Below are 20160 nucleotides of genomic sequence, written 5' to 3' on the forward strand. Positions count from 1 at the left end.
TCTGAGCGCCCCTCCCCCAATCGTTGTGTGATGTTTTACTCCACCCTCTACACCTGGTTGGCTCATTTGTAAAATGGGGACAATGAGACTAACTCGCGTAGAATTGTTTTGAGAATTTAGTGATATGATCCATGTACACACAGTTAGTGCAGCGTCTGGCACACGGATGAACCTCCATGAAGGCCAGCTATTGTTTTGATGCGTGGGCCAAGGAGGTTTTTTTCTTCTTGGGAGGTAAAGCCAGGCTGTACAAGTTCCGGGAGGGGGTAGCGGCCTCCCAGGTGCACCCTCGTCCGCCCCTCTCCCCGCCCAGGAGCCGGCGGATTCGCTTTCGGTTGGGCAGCTGAGGCCGGGAACCGCGATTCCGGAACTAGCAGTAGATGTCGCTGTCCAGAGTTCCCAGCTGTGACCTCCATCTGTTTCGCATCAGCAGCTCGTACCCACCTCCTTACCGCGCCTCCTAAAGTGAGAGAAATGTTCTGGAGAAGATTCGTAGCGATCTGACGCGGAGGCCAAAGTTATCTTCTATCTCGCACACTCAAAATTGAAACCTGGTGGCTAGCGCAATATTATCCGATTCGGGCCCGGGGGCTCTCCAGCCCCAAGGCTGGCCCCGCCTCTTCCGCCCCCGCTCCGGCCGCGGGGGGGGGAGTGGGCGTGGCTCGAAGCGCGCTCTAAGACCCGCCGCGGCGCTACGGACGTCACGAAGCGGCGCCCGGGCCGCGCGGATTGAGCTGGAGGTGCAAGTGGCTGAATCCGTGGTTCCCTGTGCGGGGGCCGGGCCTCCTGCAGGCAACCAAGGCCAGAGCCGGTACCAGGGGAGGGGAGAGGGGCGGGATTCCCTTCGGGAAGGGGTCGGGCCATGGAGAGGGTGGAGCCTTATTCTAGCGGAGTTTCTCCTCCCGCGTGTCCAGCTTTCTGCTCCCCGCCCTAAGCATCCTGCGGTTACCTCTGCGGTCCTTTTTGCCCGCACAGCTCTGGCCTTTTCTACCACCTGCCACGAGACATTTGGTGAAGTGCCAATGAAAGCAGGCTGACCCAGGGGCAGCTGATGCCCAGAGTTGTGACGCCAGTGTAGGGGGGTCATTCGCAGCTGCCCTGATTCTGTGTTCTGGGGAGTCCTGCCCCATTCCCCGCGGGCGGAGGGGAGGAGCTGTTGAGGCTGGCGGGCCCTGTGGCTGACTGGACCTTTGGAACAACCCCCCCCCTTCTGTCCCACCCCTAGGAGGCGGGAAAAATGACTACGCTCACGCGACAGGACCTCAACTTTGGCCAAGGTAGGGATGCTGGACCTGCCTACCTGGGGGCGAGGGAGGACCTGGGCCGGCGGGCTTCCCAGAACATACCGGGTTCTGCCCCCTCGCAGTGGTGGCTGACGTGCTCTGCGAGTTCTTGGAGGTGGCTGTGCACCTAATCCTCTACGTGCGGGAGGTCTACCCGGTGGGCATTTTCCAGAAGCGAAAGAAGTACAACGTGCCTGTCCAGGTGAGTCCCCCACTGCTGGCTTGGAGCCACTGGGTCACATTCCAATCATAGAGTGGGTAGAGAGAGGATTTTAAAATTATGTTCCAGTTTCAGGCCCAACCCCCTTTCTGCAGCACCGGGGGTCTTGCCTCCCAGGTTCTTGCAGCTACTGGTAGCCACTCCCACCCCTCTTTGCAGTGGTTCAGCTCCTTCCAGCCCCTCCAGAAGTTAGGGACCAGGCCTTCAGGTTCGAGTTGCCTTGGGGCATGATTATACTTTGAGGGTTCTTGAAGCAGAAGGTCAACGGTTGGTTTGGGAACAGGACTCCTGTAAACCTCAGGCACTTGCTTCCTGCCCTCACTTTCCCTAATTGCAGGTTAAAAGGGAGACAAAGCGTTAAGCTACTCTACTCCTGGTCTCTAGAAGTGCCTGCCCCTTGGAAGATACTCAGTAAACATTGGAATGAATGACTGAATACTGGAAGGTTGTGGAAGCTTAAAGGGTGTAGAGGGAAAGGAAAAGAGAACAGCACTTACTGAGTACCGACTAGATACTCTCTTATTTAATTCTCACTTTTTCTTTGAGATCTTCATGGGTAAAGTTTATTAAAGCTCAGAGAAGTAATTTGGCTGAGGCCATACAGCTCCTTAGTTCCAGATTCTAAACTTTTGAAAACTGATTCCATTTCTGGATCCCTTCTGTGGAAAAAATGCCCATATACCCAAATACATACAATTTAGGATTTTTTCAGACTCTGGAGGAGCCAAAGGACCCTACATTAGCAAACTCTAATGCTGAGTGCCAATGTTGAGACTAAATTCTTATCCTCTAACTCATCTGCTTCTGTGGCTAATTCAGAGTTCTTAGCTCCATGATGCGAGGTTGGTCTCTTTGGTGGGAAGCTCCAGGGAACTGCTGGGCCTCTCCAAACAGACAGGCCTGGGCTCCTGGAAGGGATGGTGGGTGTTCCCCACTGGTGCTGCGGGCCTCACCAGCCACCGCGGCATCGTGTGCAGATGTCCTGCCACCCGGAGCTGAACCAGTACATCCAGGACACGCTGCACTGTGTCAAGCCGCTCCTGGAGAAGGTGAGGCCACCGGCCCCCCAACCCATCTTAGCCCCAATATGGGATGGTTCCATGAGTGGGGCCTCCCTGGGAGGGTTCTGTGTTCTCACTCCCATCCCTAAGTTCTGCCTGGGCTTGGCCCCTTAGGGTTTTCTCCTCCTGTTTTGTCCTGCTCTCCGAGATGTCCTAGGACCCCTAAGGGGTCCAGTAGTCTCTCCCCTCAGCCCGTACCTCTCATGTCTGGGAGTGCCTACTTGAACTTCTCAGACTTCTGGGCTCTTGGGGGCCCTCGGCCTAGAGGCTGAGCAGGGCCGTGAGTGTGCCCTTTCCATTCCTTCCTTGGGCAGGGCGGGGCGGTGGTGGGTGGGGCACCCACTTCTGGAGTAGGGGATTCCTGTCCTTGCAGAATGATGTGGAGAAAGTGGTGGTGGTAATTTTGGACAAAGAGCACCGTCCAGTAGAGAAGTTCGTCTTTGAAATCACCCAGCCTCCTCTGCTGTCTATCAGGTGAGTGGCCACCCCACCACCCCCCTGCCAATGGTGCGAGGTCCCTAGGAACGCCCTTCCCTCACCCCTTTAAGGCAGCTCCTAGTACCTCGGAAAAATGCAAGACGTGCCAACCCAACAGGCAGGCCGCCAAGTGGTCTCGGGACCTCACACAGGTTACATGGAGGTCCTCCAGTGCCATACCTAGAAAACCACAGCACTGGTGAATGGCTAGTCCCAGCCTCATCTTACAGAGATGGAGAAACTGAGGCCCAGAGATGTGGCATGAACAACCCAGGGTCTCCCAGAGCCAGGCCATGACCAGTGTATTAACCTCCCAGTCAAGTGGTATAGTCTCTAGTCAACATTCCTTGGGCAGGAATGTTGGCTGGTCGGCTGCTGGCTTCCGGTGGTGAGGTCAGGACAATAAAATCCGTCTCTGTCCTAGTATGGCCTTGGGCAGGCCCTTTCCCTCGGGCTCCAGGTCTTAGTTCCCAGTCTGGAGTGGGGGTGGGGGGGATATCAGCATATAGGAACTACCTGTAGGGAATCCCTTCCTCCCTTCCCTGCATCCTGACTTAACTAGTCTGGGGTGGGGCTCTGTGTTGGTTTTAAACTTCCCAGATGATAGGTAGCCAGGCTCTTAAGAAGTCAAAACTCTCAGGAGGACTAGAGGGGCCCTGGACCCCCTGGTTTGCTTCCCAGGCTGACTGCATGCTGGCGGGAGGGGGGCACCCGTGTGATGGGAGGCCATCCTTTCCTTTCCAGCTCAGACTCCCTGCTGTCTCACGTGGAGCAGCTGCTCCGAGCCTTTATCCTGAAGATCAGCGTGTGTGACGCTGTCCTGGACCACAACCCCCCAGGTGTGCTCCCCTCCTGCTGCCTTTTCCCTGGGTGTTTCCGTGGCTACCTTGGGTTGGTCAGCGTTCTCAAGTCCCTGTTTGGCTGCACTGAGCCCCGTCCCTTCCTGCCATTTACAACTCCTTTGAAAGTCTACTTCCTCCAGGAAGCTTCCCTGGTTGACGCCACCCTGGCTTCCATCTGCCTGCTGACTGTGTCTAACATTTGGTTTCCACTCCAGTCTGTGGGGCTGCTGAGTCAGCTAGGGAGGGGGGAAGAGACTAAGCCGAGTGGCAGGCATGGTGTGGCCTGGGTGTGACCCAACGCTCGCCTCTTCAGGCTGTACTTTCACAGTGTTGGTGCACACGAGGGAAGCGGCCACTCGCAACATGGAGAAGATCCAGGTCATCAAGGTGAGATGACACTGGTCTGGGCAGGGGGACAGCTGGGAGGCTCTGATAAGCAGATGCCACCACACTTCCAGTGGGCAGGGTGCTGCCCATAGCTGCTGCACTAGTCACATGGCTTATGACAGTCCCTGGCACCCAGGGGGCTCCTTCTGTGTGTTAACTGCGTGGCTAGAGGCCTGCCATTTGTCAGGGAGGGGTGGGGCTGGATGATGGGGCTGCTGGCTTGGTGAGGGTTCTCCGGGGGGGGGGGTCCTTGCCCACTAGTTTCAGAATTGGTGCTTAGGGCTTATTAAGTTACTTGGGTTCCCAGCCCAGCTCTGACCTACAGACCTGGCCTGTCCTGTGGAGGAGCCTGGGAATCTGCGCTTCCCTGGTGATTCTGATGCTCCCCAAAGTCTGGTGGGGGGACCAAAGGAGGGCAGTCCAGGTTCCAGCTCCCCTTTACCCTCTCCCCTCGACTCCCTCCCCAGGACTTCCCCTGGATCCTGGCAGATGAGCAGGACGTCCACATGCATGACCCCCGGCTGATACCCCTAAAAACCATGACGTCGGACATTTTAAAGGTGAGCTGTGTGAGGACCGGGTATGCTTTATTTAGGGTGTGCTGAGGCCTTGTGGACAAGGCCTGGGGGACATTTCCAGGGAGTGCTGGTGTAAGGCTCCTCCCATCCCCTTTCCCTTCACTTCTGGCTGTGGCCATCCAGCCTGACCCTTGGCAGAGAGCTGCCTGCCAGGGGCCTGTGGGCCCATCACACAGGCCCCGATGTGGCCGCCCCCCTGACGCGGCTGTTTGTTCCTGTCCATTAGATGCAGCTCTACGTGGAAGAACGAGCTCATAAAAGCAGCTGAGGGTGTGTCTGCCCTGCTGCAGATGCCACAACTGTCGGACTCTGGGGGCCCTCAGCCTCGGGCAGTGCTGCAGGGCCCCCCCGATTCCAAGTGCTCTTATTGCCTCTGTGTATGGACTGCTCGCTCTCCAGCGCCGGGCTGCTCAGGGCTGGCTGTCTTCATGGAGGAACTCCCCCCAGAAGGGCAGGAAGGACGTGGGACCTGCATTCCTCGGCCTCCTGGGGGTTCGCCGGCCAACACTGTCTCAAATACTATGCTGTGCGTTGTTTCAATAAAGGGCCCCAAGGGCCGACCTGGGCTCTCACTACTGGTAGTGGGAGGGACAGATGCAGCCAAATCCACCTGGGGAAAGGGCCACTTCTCCATCAAAGTGCTGGGGACCCCCACCCCCCAGACACAACCCAGGCTGGTTTTACTGAAAACATTTATTTTGACAAAAGAGCAGGGCTATGTTGAACAGTAAGTTGTCAGAGGAAGTTACTACAATCTGGTGGGTTTGCCTAAGGTTAGAACTGTGGCAGGAGGTCCCTGGGCTGGCAGAGACGGACGGATAAGTAGCTGTCAGATGACACTGTCAGGAGGGCCTGCAGAAATGAGGCGGAGGGAGGGCAAGTCAGCATTTCCCTTCCTCCCCTACCTTGGGCCTGGGCTGGGCTGTGGAGGGCGCCGGGCTCCTGGTCATCTTAGGGCTGATGACGATGCTGCTGTTGGTGACGCGTGGCCCGTACCAGCCTGCCCAGAACTGGGTGTCTGTGCCCCCGTGCTGGAAGAGGATGTGGCGAACGCCGGGGGGGTAATCCGAGAAGGTGTGGGTGACCTGAAGGGAGGGCAGAGGAAGTTACCACCAGGATGGGGAGGGCGAGTTCCAGGTGGCAGTGCTCCGGGCAGTGCAGGCCCCGAGAGAAGTGGGTGGCAGGCAAGCAGTGGAGGCCTCACCTCTGTCCACGTGGCATCGTTCCACTGATGGATGGTCACAGGCGGGGGCTCAAAGGTTGCCAAGGTGATATAGTCGGCCGAGACCAGCTGCACTCGGATGCTGTAGGTACAGCCGCAGTCTGCTCTAGCGGCGAACCTAGGTGAGGGTGGGGCTCAGGACTGTGTACCCCAAGACCACGGGCGGCCCTGGTGGTGGGCAGGCAGCAGGCCTACACATTGGAGCTCTTGAGGTTCATTTCCTGTGCAGCCCACGAGGCCCACCTTCAGCGCTCCCTGGACCTTGGGAAGCAGTCTGCCTGGGCTGGGCCTTAGTTACTGAGAAAAGGGCAACCCTTTGGGGTATTTCAGAGAAGAGTTCACCTTAAAAAGCAGAGCACAGAGATGAACGCCCAGGCTGTCAGAGCGGTGTCACCTGCACGTTGCCGGGGGCCAGGCTGTGGACTCCGGGGGAGGTTAAGGGAGGGGTGGCCCAGGCAGTCGGGGCTGACACATAGCTCGCCCTCCACTCAGCCCAGCTGTCCCCACCCAACCCCCCAAATCTCTGTCCGCCCCTCCACCCTCAGAGTGGTGACGCTGGCTGGGACTGGTGTCCTGCTTCTGCCGTGGGCCAAGTCAGAGCCTGGCACAGCTGTGTACAGAGAAGGGACTTGAGAGGTGTGGGCTACACAGTGACAAGGGGCAGGGAGGCAGACAGGGCATGTGAGCACTGTGAGGTCCGGGTAGGCTGGATCTTGGCTGGCTGTTGCTCCAGGGCTTGTTCGTGACAACTCATCTGTAGACCTCAGTCTCCCCATCTGTAAAGTGGGGTCAACGTCCACTGCTAACACAGGGTGGTAGGAAGGCTGGAAGGTGCTACTGGATGAGCAAGTGCTAGGTCTGGCGATGGGAGGGGGGTGGCCCTTGCTATAGGACGCTACTGGGCACAGAACAGGCACTCACCCCAGGTGTTTAAGGAAAAGTGGAGGACTCGGAGTGTGGGGCCCTGGCTGGACTCACCAGTCTGTCACCACAATGTCAGGCCGGAACTTGTCCATCAGCTCCTCCCAGTAGCCCTCGGCTTTGAGGTCCACCAGCTGGGACTTGAGGCATAACCTAGGGAGCGGAGGGAGAGGCTTGCATTCCCAGGTGTGCTCTGCAGGGCCTGGACCCAGGAGGTGGTTCAGGGGACCCAGCAGTGTCCCCTGACCGCTGCAGGACAGCTGCTGGTTGGTGCTGACTCTGGCTCCTAGCTCGGCATAGACCCATAAGAAACATGCAGGGAGTTTGCCCGCTTTGCCCTGGGCAGCATTTGATCCCAGTTCCTAGGCCCAGTCTCCCGGGGCCCCAGGGAATTCACACTCCTGGGTTAGGGAAGCCTGTACACACCCTGACAGCCTAACTGCCCCAGGGGCTCCCAGCCTCCTGGGCTCCACCCCCAGTCAGAGTTACTTCTGCCCCAGGCAGTAGGCTCTGAGCTTCACGAGCCCCTGAGGAGGTAGGCCTGGGGTTTGGCAAAAGGTGTCCCGGCGCTCTTCCCGGCAACCCAGCCTGGTAGGTTCAGTGTGTCTTACTCATAGGATGTGACGAAGTACTTGTTGACTTTGGGGCCAGGAAAGTCTGTCCCGTGGTCTCCCGGTAAGCTCTCCACCTTCCACTGGTCGCCCCCATTGGAGTCGATATGCCAGGATGTCATACCCTCTGGGAGAGTCAGAGCTGGGTAAATGCAAACGCGCAGCCCGGCCCGGCCCTCCCCCTCTGGTCCTGGGAGGGAGGAGGAGGGGGCGCCGAAAGGGGGGCCTGCTTGTCCTCTCAGAGCTCAAGCTGCGCACCCCACCTGCACCTGGGAACACCCCGACAAAGCTCAGCTCCTCCAGCCCACTCCCACCTGTCCCCAGGGTATCGCTTCTGGTCTGGGATCCGCCCCCTCCCGCTTTGTCCTTCACTAGCTTGACTTCTCACGTGAGGCTGGGGCAAAACCTCACCTTTTCTCAGTTTGATGTTGCTGGCGATCTCTGGGAAATACCGAAGTTTCAGTTCTCAGAACATTAAATGGGGATGATACTTTTGTTCTTATTGGCTCACGTGAATATGTCCCAAAGGGACAACTGACATTGCTCCCAGGTGTCCTAACCATGTCACTGAGATCTGAGGGGCATGAGGACCACTGATAGGTTTGTTGGGGGGGGGGTTCCAGGAAACCTCCGCCTGGGCAGGAGGGGTAATGGCTGGGCTGGTGGTATGCAGTGGCCCCGTTTGTGGGATGATTCCCACCAGCTGGGGCCAGTAGGTTCCGGTCCCCTCTTCAGACCGAGCTGAGAAGCCGTTCCCACAACAGCTGTTTCTCACCAGGGCTTTCCAGAATGATCACCAGGGGAGCCTTCCCAAATCCCTCCCTTGCTTCCTCTACAAGGGGCCTGCACTGCACCCATTACGCAGGTGCCTAGAGCCTCTGCAGTACAGAACCAGATGGGCAGCACAGGAGGCCAGAAGTTGAGCCGGTGGCCTGGCTGGGCAGCTTCCGAGAGGAACCTGGGGCCAGTGGAGAGCTCGGAGTGTTGGGGCGCTGGCTATGGCGATGCTGAGGGGCCTGAGGGCCTTTGGCAGCTGGGCGTTTCTGGGTCTCCAGGAAGGACACCCGTCTTGCTTGGGGCCTAATGTTCCCATCTGCACGATGCAGCTGACCTGCCTTAATGGGCCAGCTCCTGGGACCCAGGTGAGAGGGATTCCAGGTACACAGCCAGTGCCTCTCAATCAGCTGCTGCTGTAGCCCCCAAAAGGAGCTCGGTGCCTGGTACGCGCTAGGTGGCTGCATGAAGGGAAAAAACCCTGGTGAATACAAGGGAACTCGAGATAAACGGACCTCAAGTTATATGACTGCAGCCACCTCTGAAAACCCTCATTTTCTTCGTATAATTGGGATAAGGGAGGGTATTCACATTTGGGAAGAGCTCAGGATAGTGCCTGGCACAGAGGCAGCTCAGACTGAGCTAAAGGGGGACCTGCAGTTTGTTTATTCAACAGAGGCTTCTCGAGCACCTGCTGTGTGGAGGTGTTGTGGACTCTGGATATAGAGAGGCAAGCATGAAGTTTGTGACAAGGAAAAGAGACAGAAAGGTGATTCTAGGTTATGAAAAGTTCTAGGAAGGAACTAAGTGGAGGTGGTGGACAGAGGCAGGGAACACTGGTTTTAGATGGGCCAGGGCAGGTCCCTGAACTGAGACCTCAAGAATGAACAGGAACCAAGGAAGCATGGTGGGCATTAGGTTCTGAGAGAACATTCCGGGTAGTGTGCAAAGGTCCTGAGGGTTTGACAAGGAAGCAGCCCACCTTCAGCACACGGGTTGCGCAGGAGGTTCCGGCGGAGGCTGCACAAAAAATAGAAGACCTTCCAGTCTGCCACAGGCTCGTCCCAGTCCTCGGTGATGAAGCCCTCCTGCAGGCTCTTGCGTTTCCACAGGGTCACGACATCAATGAGGTCACGCCAGAAGCTGCAGACAGGCCGGCAGCGCAGCAGCAGCTGACGTGCTGGCACGTACGTGAACACCTCCAGCAAGATGTTCTCTGGCAGCAGCTCATTGATGCTGACCAGGGCCATTGCTGCGGTGGGGGCGAGGTGCGGGCACAGGCCTGTGGGGGGCAACAGCAGTCACAGCATTGACCAAGGAGGTGGCCGCCTCAGATCCCTAGGGTCCCGGGCCAGGGACTCCTAATCCTGCGTCTGTTGTGAAGTGGGAGGTCAAGACCGACGTGTTAGAGCAGCCTTCCAGTTCACAGAAGGCCCTCAAAATACAGACTCATTTTTAAGATTGATTTGAGAGGGGAGGAGGAAGAGAGAAACATCAATTTGCTGTTCCACTTATCTGTGCATTCATTGGCTGCTTCTTGCATGTGCCCTGACCCAGGATGGAGAAGCGAATCTGCAACCTTGGTGTAATTGGATGGCACTAACCAACCTGGCCAGAGCCGGACTAATTTTTTAAGAGAGCTTTCCCTTCCATTAAAAAAAATAATTGCCTAATTTTAAATTGGTGCACAGTAAGATTCTGCCAGTGCCACAGTGACATCTGGGAGCTCTGTAAGGGTTTGTGGTGATGTTTCAGTGTTGTGAATTCACTGTTATCAAATCTTTATTACTATGTCACAACTTGATTAACTGGTAAGGCTAGCTGGCACTAAGGAACAAACTACTTTCTTTGGCCTGGAAGCCAGATGTGTTAAGCACCCAAGTGAGTGCGCCCCTTCCCTTCTGGGGCGGCAGTCAGGCCAGAGCCACTGTGAAAGGCCCAGAAACCAAAAAGCGCTTTGGGGACCCAGAGCAAGGCTGCCTGGGTTTGAATCCGGATCTGCAGTGACTAACTTGTGAAGCTGTGAAAAGGAGGTGATAAGTGTCCCAACCTTAGAGAAGCAGGAGCAGCTAAGAAAGCATTTGGCACAGGACTTTGTTACTTCTATCATTGGACTAAAACCAAAAGCAAAAGCAAAACCAAAAGCAAGTCAAAGTACGCAGTTGTACAGCTAGCTACCTGTCCCCAAGGCTTCCCTGCCTCCACACCTAAATTGCACAAGGGTTTTGACTCACAGTAGCCTGGATCATGCCTGGTAAGGCAAGATCCCTTACCAGATCCCTGAGGGGTCTGGTCAGGAAGCCCTCTGAGCAGATTCCCACCCCCCACCTCCTGCCCCAGGGGTGGGGGAGGGAACATTCTGCACCCACACCAGGAAGACTTCTCATGTCCCATAAAGACTGGGAAGAAGAGGCAGTTCAGCATCTTCTCTAAGCTCCTGTTTGGGGGAGCAGGGCGGAAGAAGGGTGGGTGCATGCGCCCTGGTTCCTGCCCAGGGGACGGTGTTTCAGGACCGCAGAGAAAAACAGACATAAGTAAGGCACTACGCAAAATACTGTGATGGATAAAAACTCTCACGTAGCCAGGTCTAATTTTTCAGGAGGAACTGTAAACATTTAAAAAAAATGAAACCTGTGAGATTTTAACGCGGGCAACTTCTAAAAGTACTGTCTAGGACCGAGACAGGGGTGTCCAACCTTTTGGCATCTCTGGGTCACGCTGGAAGAAGAGTTGTCTTGGGCCACACATAAATACACAAACACTAACAAAAACTGATGTGCAAAAAAAAAATGTTTTAAGTAAATCTACAATTTTGTGTTGTAAATTCCTAGCCACCCTGGACTGTATACGGCCAGGGGCTGCAGGTTGGACACCCCTGGCTAAGTAAAAGTCGCTGGGCTCTGAGTTAGGTACCAGGAACTCCTCACTTTGGCATTCAAAGGCCGGTCTCTGGTCGCCTGTTATCACTCCCCCTACCCTTAGTTTCCGTCCTTCGTGGGCCTCGTGTCCTGCGTGAAGCCTGACTGCGCGGTGGTGGTGGGCCTCGGAAGGGGAGCCCACCCTAGAACATTCACGCCAGCCCAAATAAGCCGCCTCGCACTTACTGGGCTTCCCACGTGCCCGCCCGGCATCACGCACTGGCCTTGTGTCCCTGGACCCTCCCAACAACTACTCAAAGCACCTTCGAAAGCAGAAGCTTTGGCTCGGAAAAAGCAGGCGCTGGTTCTAGGCTCCGCAGACATGGGCGTGCCGGCTGGTCCCAATTCATCTGCCGGCGTGGGTCTCACCCACGAAGTGTGGGCCGGGAGGTACGGCGCGTTTTGGGGCAGCCCGCAGGCCAAGACGGAGCGGGAGTCACGACTAGGCGACAGGGGATTCCGCGCAGCGCTCGACCAGCCCCGCACCCCGCCGGAACCCCACCCCGTGGTCCCGGGAGGCCCTCCCGGCCCCTCCGCCGCTCCGGACACAGCGTCCGCGGGTAATGCCCCAGGTTTACCCGTTTCCCGACTATGGACACTCACCCCTTCGCCGCACCCGTCGCCCCCTGCCTGCACTCCGGGTTAGCGGAGAGCGGCGTAGGGGGCGGGATGCCAGGCAGGGCGGGACAGGCCTGCGCCTCGCTCCAGCGCTCTGGCCCCGCCCCTCACTGACGCACGCGCTGCGTCAACCAGCCCCGCCTGAGGTCAGGACCTGGCCGCAGGGGGCTGACGCTATGGAAAAAGGTTTCGGGGGCTGCCCCAGGCACCGGAGGTCTTCCTTTTCTAAGCATCAGCCTTTCCCCCCAGGTGGGGGGCAGCTCAGCAGCCGCTGGGATCCATTTTTTCCCTTTGCTCCCCGCCCCCAACCCGAGGCGGCTGGTCCTAACCAGCCCCCTAAACACCCCACCCTGCACCACCTCCGCCTCAGACCTCTTTCTTAACTTGCTTCCCAGGTAGGGAAAGGAGGTGAGAGGAGGGGACCTCTGGGCCAGTGGGCCCCCTGGAGGGTAATTGCTGAATGTGAAGGTCAAGCTAGGCCTGGCTCCTACCTTCCCTAGGGCTTGACCTCCGGCAGGCCTCCATTTACTCAAAGGTAAAAAAATCTGACTTCTGGACAAAATGGAGGCATAGGTGGGAACTGTACCTCCTCGCACAACCAAAATTAAGGACAACAAAGATTTAGAACCAAAAAACCAACCAGAACTGACAGAAAATTGACTACAGAAGTCTAACAACCATTCATCCAGACCCATGAGAGGGGCGGAGTCGGCGGCAGGCGGAGAGGGGTCAGGGCAGGAAAAGGCCTTGGCTGGCGGACCCTGGGCACAGGGAGGAAAGGAGCAGACCCAGTGAGGAGGCTCAGTCACACATTCATATGCATATAAAGCAGGCAAAAACAGGCAGCAAGACAGACCTGCAACCCAGGGCCCCAGGGAAGGGAAATAAAGCCTAAAAGCACCCACTGAGAAGGTGCTGGGAGAGACTCCCAGCCTCACAGAATTCGAGGGAGAGACCCACAGGGTCCTAGAACACACACAAGCCCAGCCACCCAGGAACCAGCACCAGAAAGGGTGTGGGATGCTGCAAAGGGGACTGAAACCTGAGAGAGAGCAGAACAAGTGCCACTGGTCCCTCTCTGACCCCGCCCCCACATGCAGCATCACAACCCAGTGACTGGGTTGCCCTGCCCTGGTGAACACCTAAGGCTCCGCCCCTCATACATAATAGGCGTGAGCCAAAAAAATATGGCTCAGACAGAAGAACAAAAAACCCCAGAGCCAATACTTTTTTAAGCGACCAAGAGATAGCCAACCTATCAGATGCATGGTTTAAAACACTGGTGATCAGGATGCTCACAGAACTGGTTGATTTTGGTTGCAAATTAGATGAAAAAACGAAGGCTACACTAAGTGAAATGAAGGGAAATGCATAGAGAACCAATAGTGATGGAAAGAAAATTGGGACTCAAATCAATGGAGTGGACCAGAAGGAAGAAACAACCAAACAGAAAAGAATGAACAAGAATTCAAAAAAATGAGGAGAGGCTTAGGAACCTCCAGGACATCTTTACATGTTCCAACATCCAAGTTATAGGGGTACCAGAAGGGAAAGAGGACGAGCAACACATGGAAAAGTTATTTGAACAAATAATAAAGGAGAACTTCCCCAATCTGGCAAAGGCAATAGACTGCCAGGAAGTCCAGGAAGCTCAGAGAGTCCCAAAGAAGTTGGACCCAAGAAGCAACACACCAAGGCACATCATAATTACATTAGCCAAGATTAAAATGAAGGAGAGAATCCTAGAAGCAGCAAGAGATAAGGGGACAGTCACCTACAAAGGAGTTCCCATCAGACTGTCAGCTGACTTCTCAAAAGAGACCTTACAGGCAAGAAGGGGCTGGAAAGAAGTATTCCAAGTCATAAAAGGCAAGGACCTACATCCAAGATTGCTCTATCGAGCAAAGCTTTCATTTAGAATGGAAGGGCAAATAAAGCACTTCTCAGATGAGGTCAAGTTAGAGTTCATCATCACCAAGCCCTTATTATATGAAATGTTAAAGGAACTTATCTAAGAAAAAGAAGATAAAAATATGAACAGTGAAAGGACAGCAAACTCACAGTTATTAACAACCACACCTAAAACAAAAGCAAACTAAGCAGACAGCTGAAACAGGAGTGGAGCCACAGAAATGGAGATCACATGGAGGATGAGCAAAAGGGGAGTGGGAGGAGGAGAAGTGGGGAGAATATACAGAGAATAAGTAACATAGACGGTGGGGAGAAAATAGACAGGAGGAGGGCAAGAGTAGTGTGGGAAGTGTAGAAGCTAAAGAACTTATGACACATGGACATGAACTAAAGGGGGGAATGTGGGTGGGAGGGGGTGTGCAGGGTGGAGGGGAATGAAGGGGGGAATGGGACAACTAATGGCATAATAAATTATTTTTAAAAAGTAAAAATCTCTCTGCGTGCTTGTCTGGATTAAATTCACTGATCCTTCATTGTACAAATAATGACCAAGTACCTGGTCCTTTGGGGAACCAGAAAGAGTTGCGCAGGCTGTGCACAGCATCAGGGTGCCTGGCCAGATCCCATTAACTCCTTGTTAGGGCTGTATGTTCTCCAAGGAAGGGCATCCTCTGCTAAATTGCCATACAGGTGTTGAGTGGTGGTCCCTGCCTCGGCCGAGGCCCTCATCTAACAGTGCTCACTGAGCACCCACTGAGAACCAAGTGCCTTGGCTTTATCTAATGTCATTGAAGCTCTGGGAAGAGTAAGTTAACCCACTGCGAGCAGGGCTGGGATGACCCCGCTGACCCAGTGTGAGGTGCATGCAAGGGCTGCCAGGAGACAGCCACTCGCCCCGCCCCAGGCTGGCTGCCAGGCCACAGTGGAAGTTAGCTAGGCCGATGGCTACTGGGGCCAGGTATTTGCAGCTCATGGAGGGGTCTGTCCCGGGACCCTGGTTCTCCCATGGCACGGCTCCTGCAATGCCAACCCCTCTCTGTTCCTTGGACAGAGGCCACACATGCTGCTCCTTTGACAGGTCTGGGGCCTCCCATGAACTTTGCCCCCCCCCCCAGAGACCACAGGGCACGAGTTGGGCTGGGAAGGCCTTTTATTTGGTTGCATTTGGCAGGGGTGGGGTCAGAGCACTGGTGTCCTTCCAGCGGGAGGGAGAAGCAGAGAGCAGGGTGGGGAGGGCCTATGAATGGCAGTTCCAAGGGTGGGTGGGGGCCTGGTCCAGACACGGAGATGGACGGGTGGTCCTTGAAAACCCCACCCCACTCATCCTATGCCCACACATCCTAGCTCCCAGAATCACAGCCCGATCCTGCATCCACCTGCCCTGTGTTACCAGGTACAAGATTCTGGAGGTCTTCTGGAGAGCCCCGCCCCATCTGGCTTCTGGGGAGTCACCGACGGTGAGGACAGCCCAGACCCGGCGTGGACTCCACCCCACCCCGGGCCTGCCCGTCTCAGACCAGGCACCAGCCTCTGGCCCTCAGCCACCACTCAGAGCCGGCGGGCAGAGCGAGAGCTTAGGAACAGCAGAGCCCTCCTTCCACTCTCAGGCCCGTCTGAGCGACACCGTCACCTGCCAGCATCTGCACTATCCAGGGCAGCCACAGGCTGGCCAGATGTCCTAGACTCTGCCCCTGCTTCGAGGGGCCCCAAAAGAGATGCGGAGAAAGGCCCAGAAGGGGAAGGTAGAAACCCAGGTCTCGGCTGCCATCTGAGCCTGGAGACCCACCCTCACGGGGTCTGGGGGAGGGCCCTGGGGGAACACCCTATACCTCCCTGACCTCAGGGGCCCCATCTCCTAAATGCCTGCGCCCTCATCGTTCAGGTCGAGCCCTCGGATGGGCTGTCCACAGCACGTGAAGGCAGCACAAATGGCGAGGCTCCATGAAGAGGCAGGTGGGAAGCAAGGCTGAACTAGGCGCTCCGGGGAAGCCTGGCCCACCTCCCTTTCCCAAGCCCAGCTTTCCTCTGACAACAGTTTACCAGTCAGCGTTCTGTGCATGGGGGCTCGGAGACATCAGGGCGGCGGGGGGCCCGATGGTGATGCTGCTGTTGGTGACCCTCGGGCCGTACCAGCCGGCCCAGTAGTGGGTGTCCACACCGCCGTGCTGAAACCAGATGTAGCGGACGCCGGGCGGGTAGTTGGAGAAAGTGTGGGAGACCTGGGAGGGGGCAGGGGGAGGGAGGGAGGGAGTGAGGTCAGAGGAGGTGACCTTTGAGGGCAGTGCCGCCTGAGGGGCAGCAGGGGCCAGGGGGCGTCTGCTATCTTAGTGCTGGTGCAGGAGTCAGCGGAACTGAGTTCCAGTTCTAACTCTGAGCTGCTGGGCAGACCATCTCCCCCCTCTGTGCCTTAGTTTCCTCATCTGCAAAATGGAGTAAAATCCTGGAGGATCCCAGCGCAGGACAGAATGACCAAGGCAATTTCTCAAGCTTTCAAAGGATGTCCAGTTCAGTCGTCATGGGCACATGTAGCCATTTAGTTTAAAATTAGTTAACATTAAGTGAACTCAAACATTCAGTGCCTCAGTCACACTGGGAACTGGCTCTTATTAAGTGGCTACTGGCTACCACACAGGACAGTGCAGACAGATCATTTCTATCACCGCAGGAAGTCTCCTGGACACCACTGGCCCAGATCCGGAGCTGGCCCCCCACCTACTTTTTTTTGTAAGTCTGACTGGAACACAGACATGCCCACTCGCTGCAGCTGTGTTGCAGCTGCGGAGTCCAAGAGTTGAATAACTGTAACAGGGACGGCACGGCCTGCAAAGCCTGCAGTGTTTCCATCTAGCTTTTTCAGAAAATGTTTGCTGACCATTTGCTGTCACCTGCCAGCACGGAGGCAGCAGTGACCATCAACATTAGTAGGTAATAATAGCCTTTTGAACGTGGCTTTACCGGCATCACGTCGCTGAGGTCTTTCAGAGCTCAGAGCGGCGAAGCCCAGGTGAGAAGCAGCAGAGCTGGGATTTGAGCCCAGACCTGTCTGCCTGTGGTCTCGGCCACGAGCAGTGTGCTCCTGCCCTCTTCCCGGCCCACATACCTCCCTCCACTTGGCATCGCTCTTCTGCTGGATCGTTGCTGGGTCTGGCTGGAAGGTCCCCAGAGGCGCGTGTGCTGACGACAGGAGCTGAACGCACAGCTGGTACTTGGACCCGCAGTCCGGCCTTGCTGCGAACCTGCAGGCAGGGGGAAGGCCCGTTAGGGCCTTGGAGATGGGGGGCAGGTGGGGGTGGGGCGCCTGAGTGGCAGAGCCCCCCCAAACCCTCACCCTGGGCACTCACCAGTCCTTGACCTTGATGTCCGGTCGTGTGGTGTCCATCAGTTCCTCCCAATACCCTTCGGCCTTGAGGTCCACCACCTGGGACTTGAGGCAGGTGCTGGGGGGTGGGCGGAGGGTGGGAGGGGCTGAGGCTCACCACTAGGGCGCTGGAAGGCTAGGACTGCCTGCCCAGAGCAGGAGAGACCCCGGGGTGCAGTGACTTGGGCTCCCCCCTCACCCCAAGACCCCCTGACCTTGGATCTTACTAATAAGAAGTCACGAAGTATTTCTTGACCTGGTCATTGGGGAATTCCTTCCTCTGGTCTCGAGAGAGATCTTCTACCTTCCACTCATCACCTCCATTCACATCCAGGCTCCAGAACTCAAATCCCTCTGGCAGGAAAGCACCGGGCACATCAAGGGGATGCCCTTCCATGGTCACAGTCTCCCAAGGGCCCCTTCTCCCTGGACCCCAGCAGTTGCCCCCCAGCCCTGCATTCCTGCCACAGAACACTGCAGACCGGTAACGCCTGCCTCAAACGAGCAGCTTCCTGGGTCAGGCACCGTGGTAGGTGATTTCCTCTGCAAGCCTGAGACACACGATGCTATGAAGGAGCAGCAGCCCCTCTGATGATGCAGAACACTCTGACATTGCCCAGATCTGGGTCTAGTCCTGCCTCTGCCAATACTGGGCTGTGTGACCCTAGGCAAGTTGCCTTCCCTCTCTGAGCCTTGGTTTTGTTTTCTAGAAACTGGGGCCAAGAATAGGAAGTGGCAAACTTTCTGTCAAGGGCCAAAATACTTTAGGTTTTGTGGGCACTGTCTCTGTTACATAGTACGCTTTTTGTTAACACTTTAAAACTGTAAAAACTATTCTTAGCTTCTGCACCAGATCTGACTCACAGACCATAGTGTACCCGCTGCTGGGCAAGAACAAGGCTGTTGCGGGGATCCAGTGAGGCAGGCCTCCAACAGCTCTGGAGAGCTTGGAGTTGTTTGTTTTATCACCACGTTGCTCCGGAATTTGGCATGTTCCCACCTCCCCATGCCGGTGTGCAGCCGACAAATTCACCACAGCGAGGGGACAAGGGAGCTCTGGATGACTGCAGAGGGCTTGTTTAATCTGTTGTTGAAACGTGCCGGAAAGGACTGGCTCTGTCATTCTTCCATAAGCCCAGCCCCTTTTGACCTTGGTGACCATCCTAGTGGAACTAGCCCTGGAGGCTGACTTGCTGGTCTTGTGTCTGAGACACAATTAGTCCTAACGGGCCAACATTCTCTCTCCTAGGAAAGGTCACTGGGGAAGAAATCTTAAGGGTAAAATAAGAAATGCCACTCTTGGCTTCAGTTTGCATCTCTGAAAAATGGGCATGCTACCAGTACCCACCTTTTAGGGTTATTGTGAGAGGATTAAAGGAGTTAACTGCAAGTGCCTAGCGCATAGTAAGTGCTTAATAAATGTTAGCAGGTATCCCGACAGTGTGTGTGTTGGGAGCAAGCTGGACCCACTCTGCGCCCCACCTTCTGCGCACGGGTTGTGCAGGAGGTTCCTGTGCAGGCTCTGTAGGAAGTAGAAGATCTTCCAGTCCGCCACGGGCTGGTCCCAGTCCTCGCTGATGAAGCCCTCCCGCAGGCACTTGCGCTTCCAGAGGGTGACGAGGTCAATGAGGTCACGCCAGAGGCTGCAGACCAGGCGGCAGCGCAGCAGCAGCTGGCGGGCGGGCACGTGTGTGAACAGTTCCAGCAGGATGGTCTCCGGCAGCTCGTTGATATTCCCCACCGCCATGGCTCCTGGCTTCCAGACGCTTTCCTGTGGATATTGAAAAGCTGGGCTCCAGACCAAGCCCTCTCCCTGCACCCTGTGGTGGCGGAGGTTCCTATCCCGGGCCTGACATTTACTGTCTCAGGAAAGTCACTGTGCCTTTCTGAGCCTCGGTGTCCTCCTCTGTAAAGGAGGCTTAAGGAGGCCCACGGACGGATGGCTGGATCTGCCCGAAGACGCACAGACGGGAGCCAGTCTTCTCCGATTCTAGAGGCGGCTTTTTTCAATAGGCCAATAGCCTGTAGAATGAAAGCAGCAGAGCGCGGCCCCGCAGAACAGTCCAGTCTGTCCCGTGCCTTCTCCATTCTCTCCATCAACTGAGAGAGGGGAGATGTTGGGGGCAGCAACACTTATTGTCTCAGACGGAGGTCCGAAGGGCTCCAGTGACATTCTCAAGACAGCAGTGGACATGGTCTGCCCAGCTGGGACTGGGGAAGGGGTGGGCAATGGAAAGGCCTTGCCTATTCCCCCACCCCCATTCCCGTGTCCGGGCTCCAGCTCCGGGTCCCCTTGCGCGCCTTCGGCCTCCTATTCCGCGTCGCGACTTTAACAAGTCCCCCAAAGTCGTGACTCGGACCCCTACACATCGAGGAAGACCCCTGCCCGGGTTTCCGCTCGCGCCACCGCTGGAGGCCGCACCGCGCTGCGCCGGCGGCCTGAGACTTTTCGAGTCGGGCCTCCCTCCACGCACAGCGGCGGGGCCGGGAACCGCAGAGCCGGCTGCCCGGCCCACGCCCCTGCCGCGGTCACCCCCGTGCCCACTCCCGCTGGTCACCTGCATTCGGCCACCGGGGCGAGATCCCACTGGGTCGCACAAGCTGAGCCGGCTTCCGCCTGCGGTTGCCGGGTGCGCGGCCCGGCCCCGGCCCCGCCTCCACCGCCCGCTCCCCTCCCTGCGCCGAGCCGCGCCGGCGTGCGCCTGGGTGCGTGGACCTGGGACGCGCCCCCCCACCGCGAAGTAGGAAAATTACCCCGGGTGGGGGTGTCGGGAGGAGCCTCTGCCCTCCCCTTCGCTTGGCTGCATGCCCCGCACCCTCCGCGTGACCCAGACTCTTCCCCGTCCCCTCGCGTCCTCCTCCCGACAGCCAACTCAGAAGGGCGCCCGGAGAAGGCTCAGATCGGCCCCCCCCCCCATTAAAAATAAAATAAGCCAGCAAACAAAAAAATAAAAATTATTCTTGATCCTTCCCGGCCTC

The 20160-nt window shown here is 56.7% G+C and overlaps 2 protein-coding genes across 7 annotated transcripts; one reads left to right on the forward strand and one right to left on the reverse strand.

Moving 5' to 3' along the window:
• Positions 1 to 346: 346 nt before the first annotated feature.
• MAD2L2 (mitotic arrest deficient 2 like 2) lies at positions 347 to 5413 on the forward strand. 6 transcript variants are annotated; one of them, XM_037165691.2, is made up of 9 exons: positions 347 to 465; positions 1226 to 1277; positions 1367 to 1485; positions 2481 to 2552; positions 2938 to 3038; positions 3786 to 3880; positions 4197 to 4270; positions 4738 to 4830; positions 5075 to 5413. In XM_037165691.2, the coding sequence occupies exons 2-9, from the start codon at positions 1238 to 1240 to the stop codon at positions 5114 to 5116; spliced, it is 636 nt and encodes a 211-aa protein (XP_037021586.1). In that variant the 5' UTR covers positions 347 to 465; positions 1226 to 1237; the 3' UTR covers positions 5117 to 5413. The 6 variants fall into 6 exon arrangements, with proteins under 6 accessions (XP_037021586.1, XP_037021585.1, XP_037021587.1 ...); XM_037165690.2 differs by lacking the exon at positions 347 to 465 and adding an exon at positions 472 to 554; XM_037165692.2 differs by lacking the exon at positions 347 to 465 and adding an exon at positions 668 to 740.
• Positions 5414 to 5526: 113 nt separating this feature from the next.
• On the reverse strand, positions 5527 to 19846 carry LOC119064101 (uncharacterized). Its single transcript, XM_053660132.1, has 14 exons — positions 19740 to 19846; positions 18664 to 18952; positions 17409 to 17535; positions 17165 to 17260; positions 16924 to 17059; positions 15864 to 16042; positions 12067 to 12086; positions 11898 to 12006; positions 11558 to 11736; positions 9359 to 9658; positions 7603 to 7729; positions 7049 to 7144; positions 6053 to 6188; positions 5527 to 5933 (listed from the first exon to the last, which is right to left on the reverse strand). Exons 1-14 carry the CDS (start codon positions 19743 to 19745, stop codon positions 5730 to 5732), a joined length of 2004 nt encoding a protein of 667 aa, XP_053516107.1. The 5' UTR covers positions 19746 to 19846; the 3' UTR covers positions 5527 to 5729.
• Positions 19847 to 20160: the final 314 nt, after the last annotated feature.

Source organism: Artibeus jamaicensis, unplaced genomic scaffold, assembly GCF_021234435.1.
Source record: "Artibeus jamaicensis isolate MK-2021 breed Jamaican fruit bat unplaced genomic scaffold, CSHL_Jam_final scaffold_847, whole genome shotgun sequence".
NCBI lineage: Eukaryota > Metazoa > Chordata > Mammalia > Chiroptera > Phyllostomidae > Artibeus > Artibeus jamaicensis.

Coding starts and splice junctions, on each gene's coding strand:
- MAD2L2 (XM_037165691.2), top strand. CDS start 1,238: ATGACTACGCTCACGCGACAGGACCTCAACTTTGGCCAAG. Junction 1,278..1,366: donor GGACCTCAACTTTGGCCAAG/GTAGGGATGCTG, acceptor GCCCCCTCGCAG/TGGTGGCTGACGTGCTCTGC. Junction 3,039..3,785: donor CCTCCTCTGCTGTCTATCAG/GTGAGTGGCCAC, acceptor TTTCCTTTCCAG/CTCAGACTCCCTGCTGTCTC.
- LOC119064101 (XM_053660132.1), bottom strand. Junction 11,737..11,897: donor GCGACGGGTGCGGCGAAGGG/GTGAGTGTCCAT, acceptor CCTGTCGCCTAG/TCGTGACTCCCGCTCCGTCT. Junction 6,189..7,048: donor GACATTGTGGTGACAGACTG/GTGAGTCCAGCC, acceptor ACCCTCACCTAG/GTTCGCCGCTAGAGCAGACT.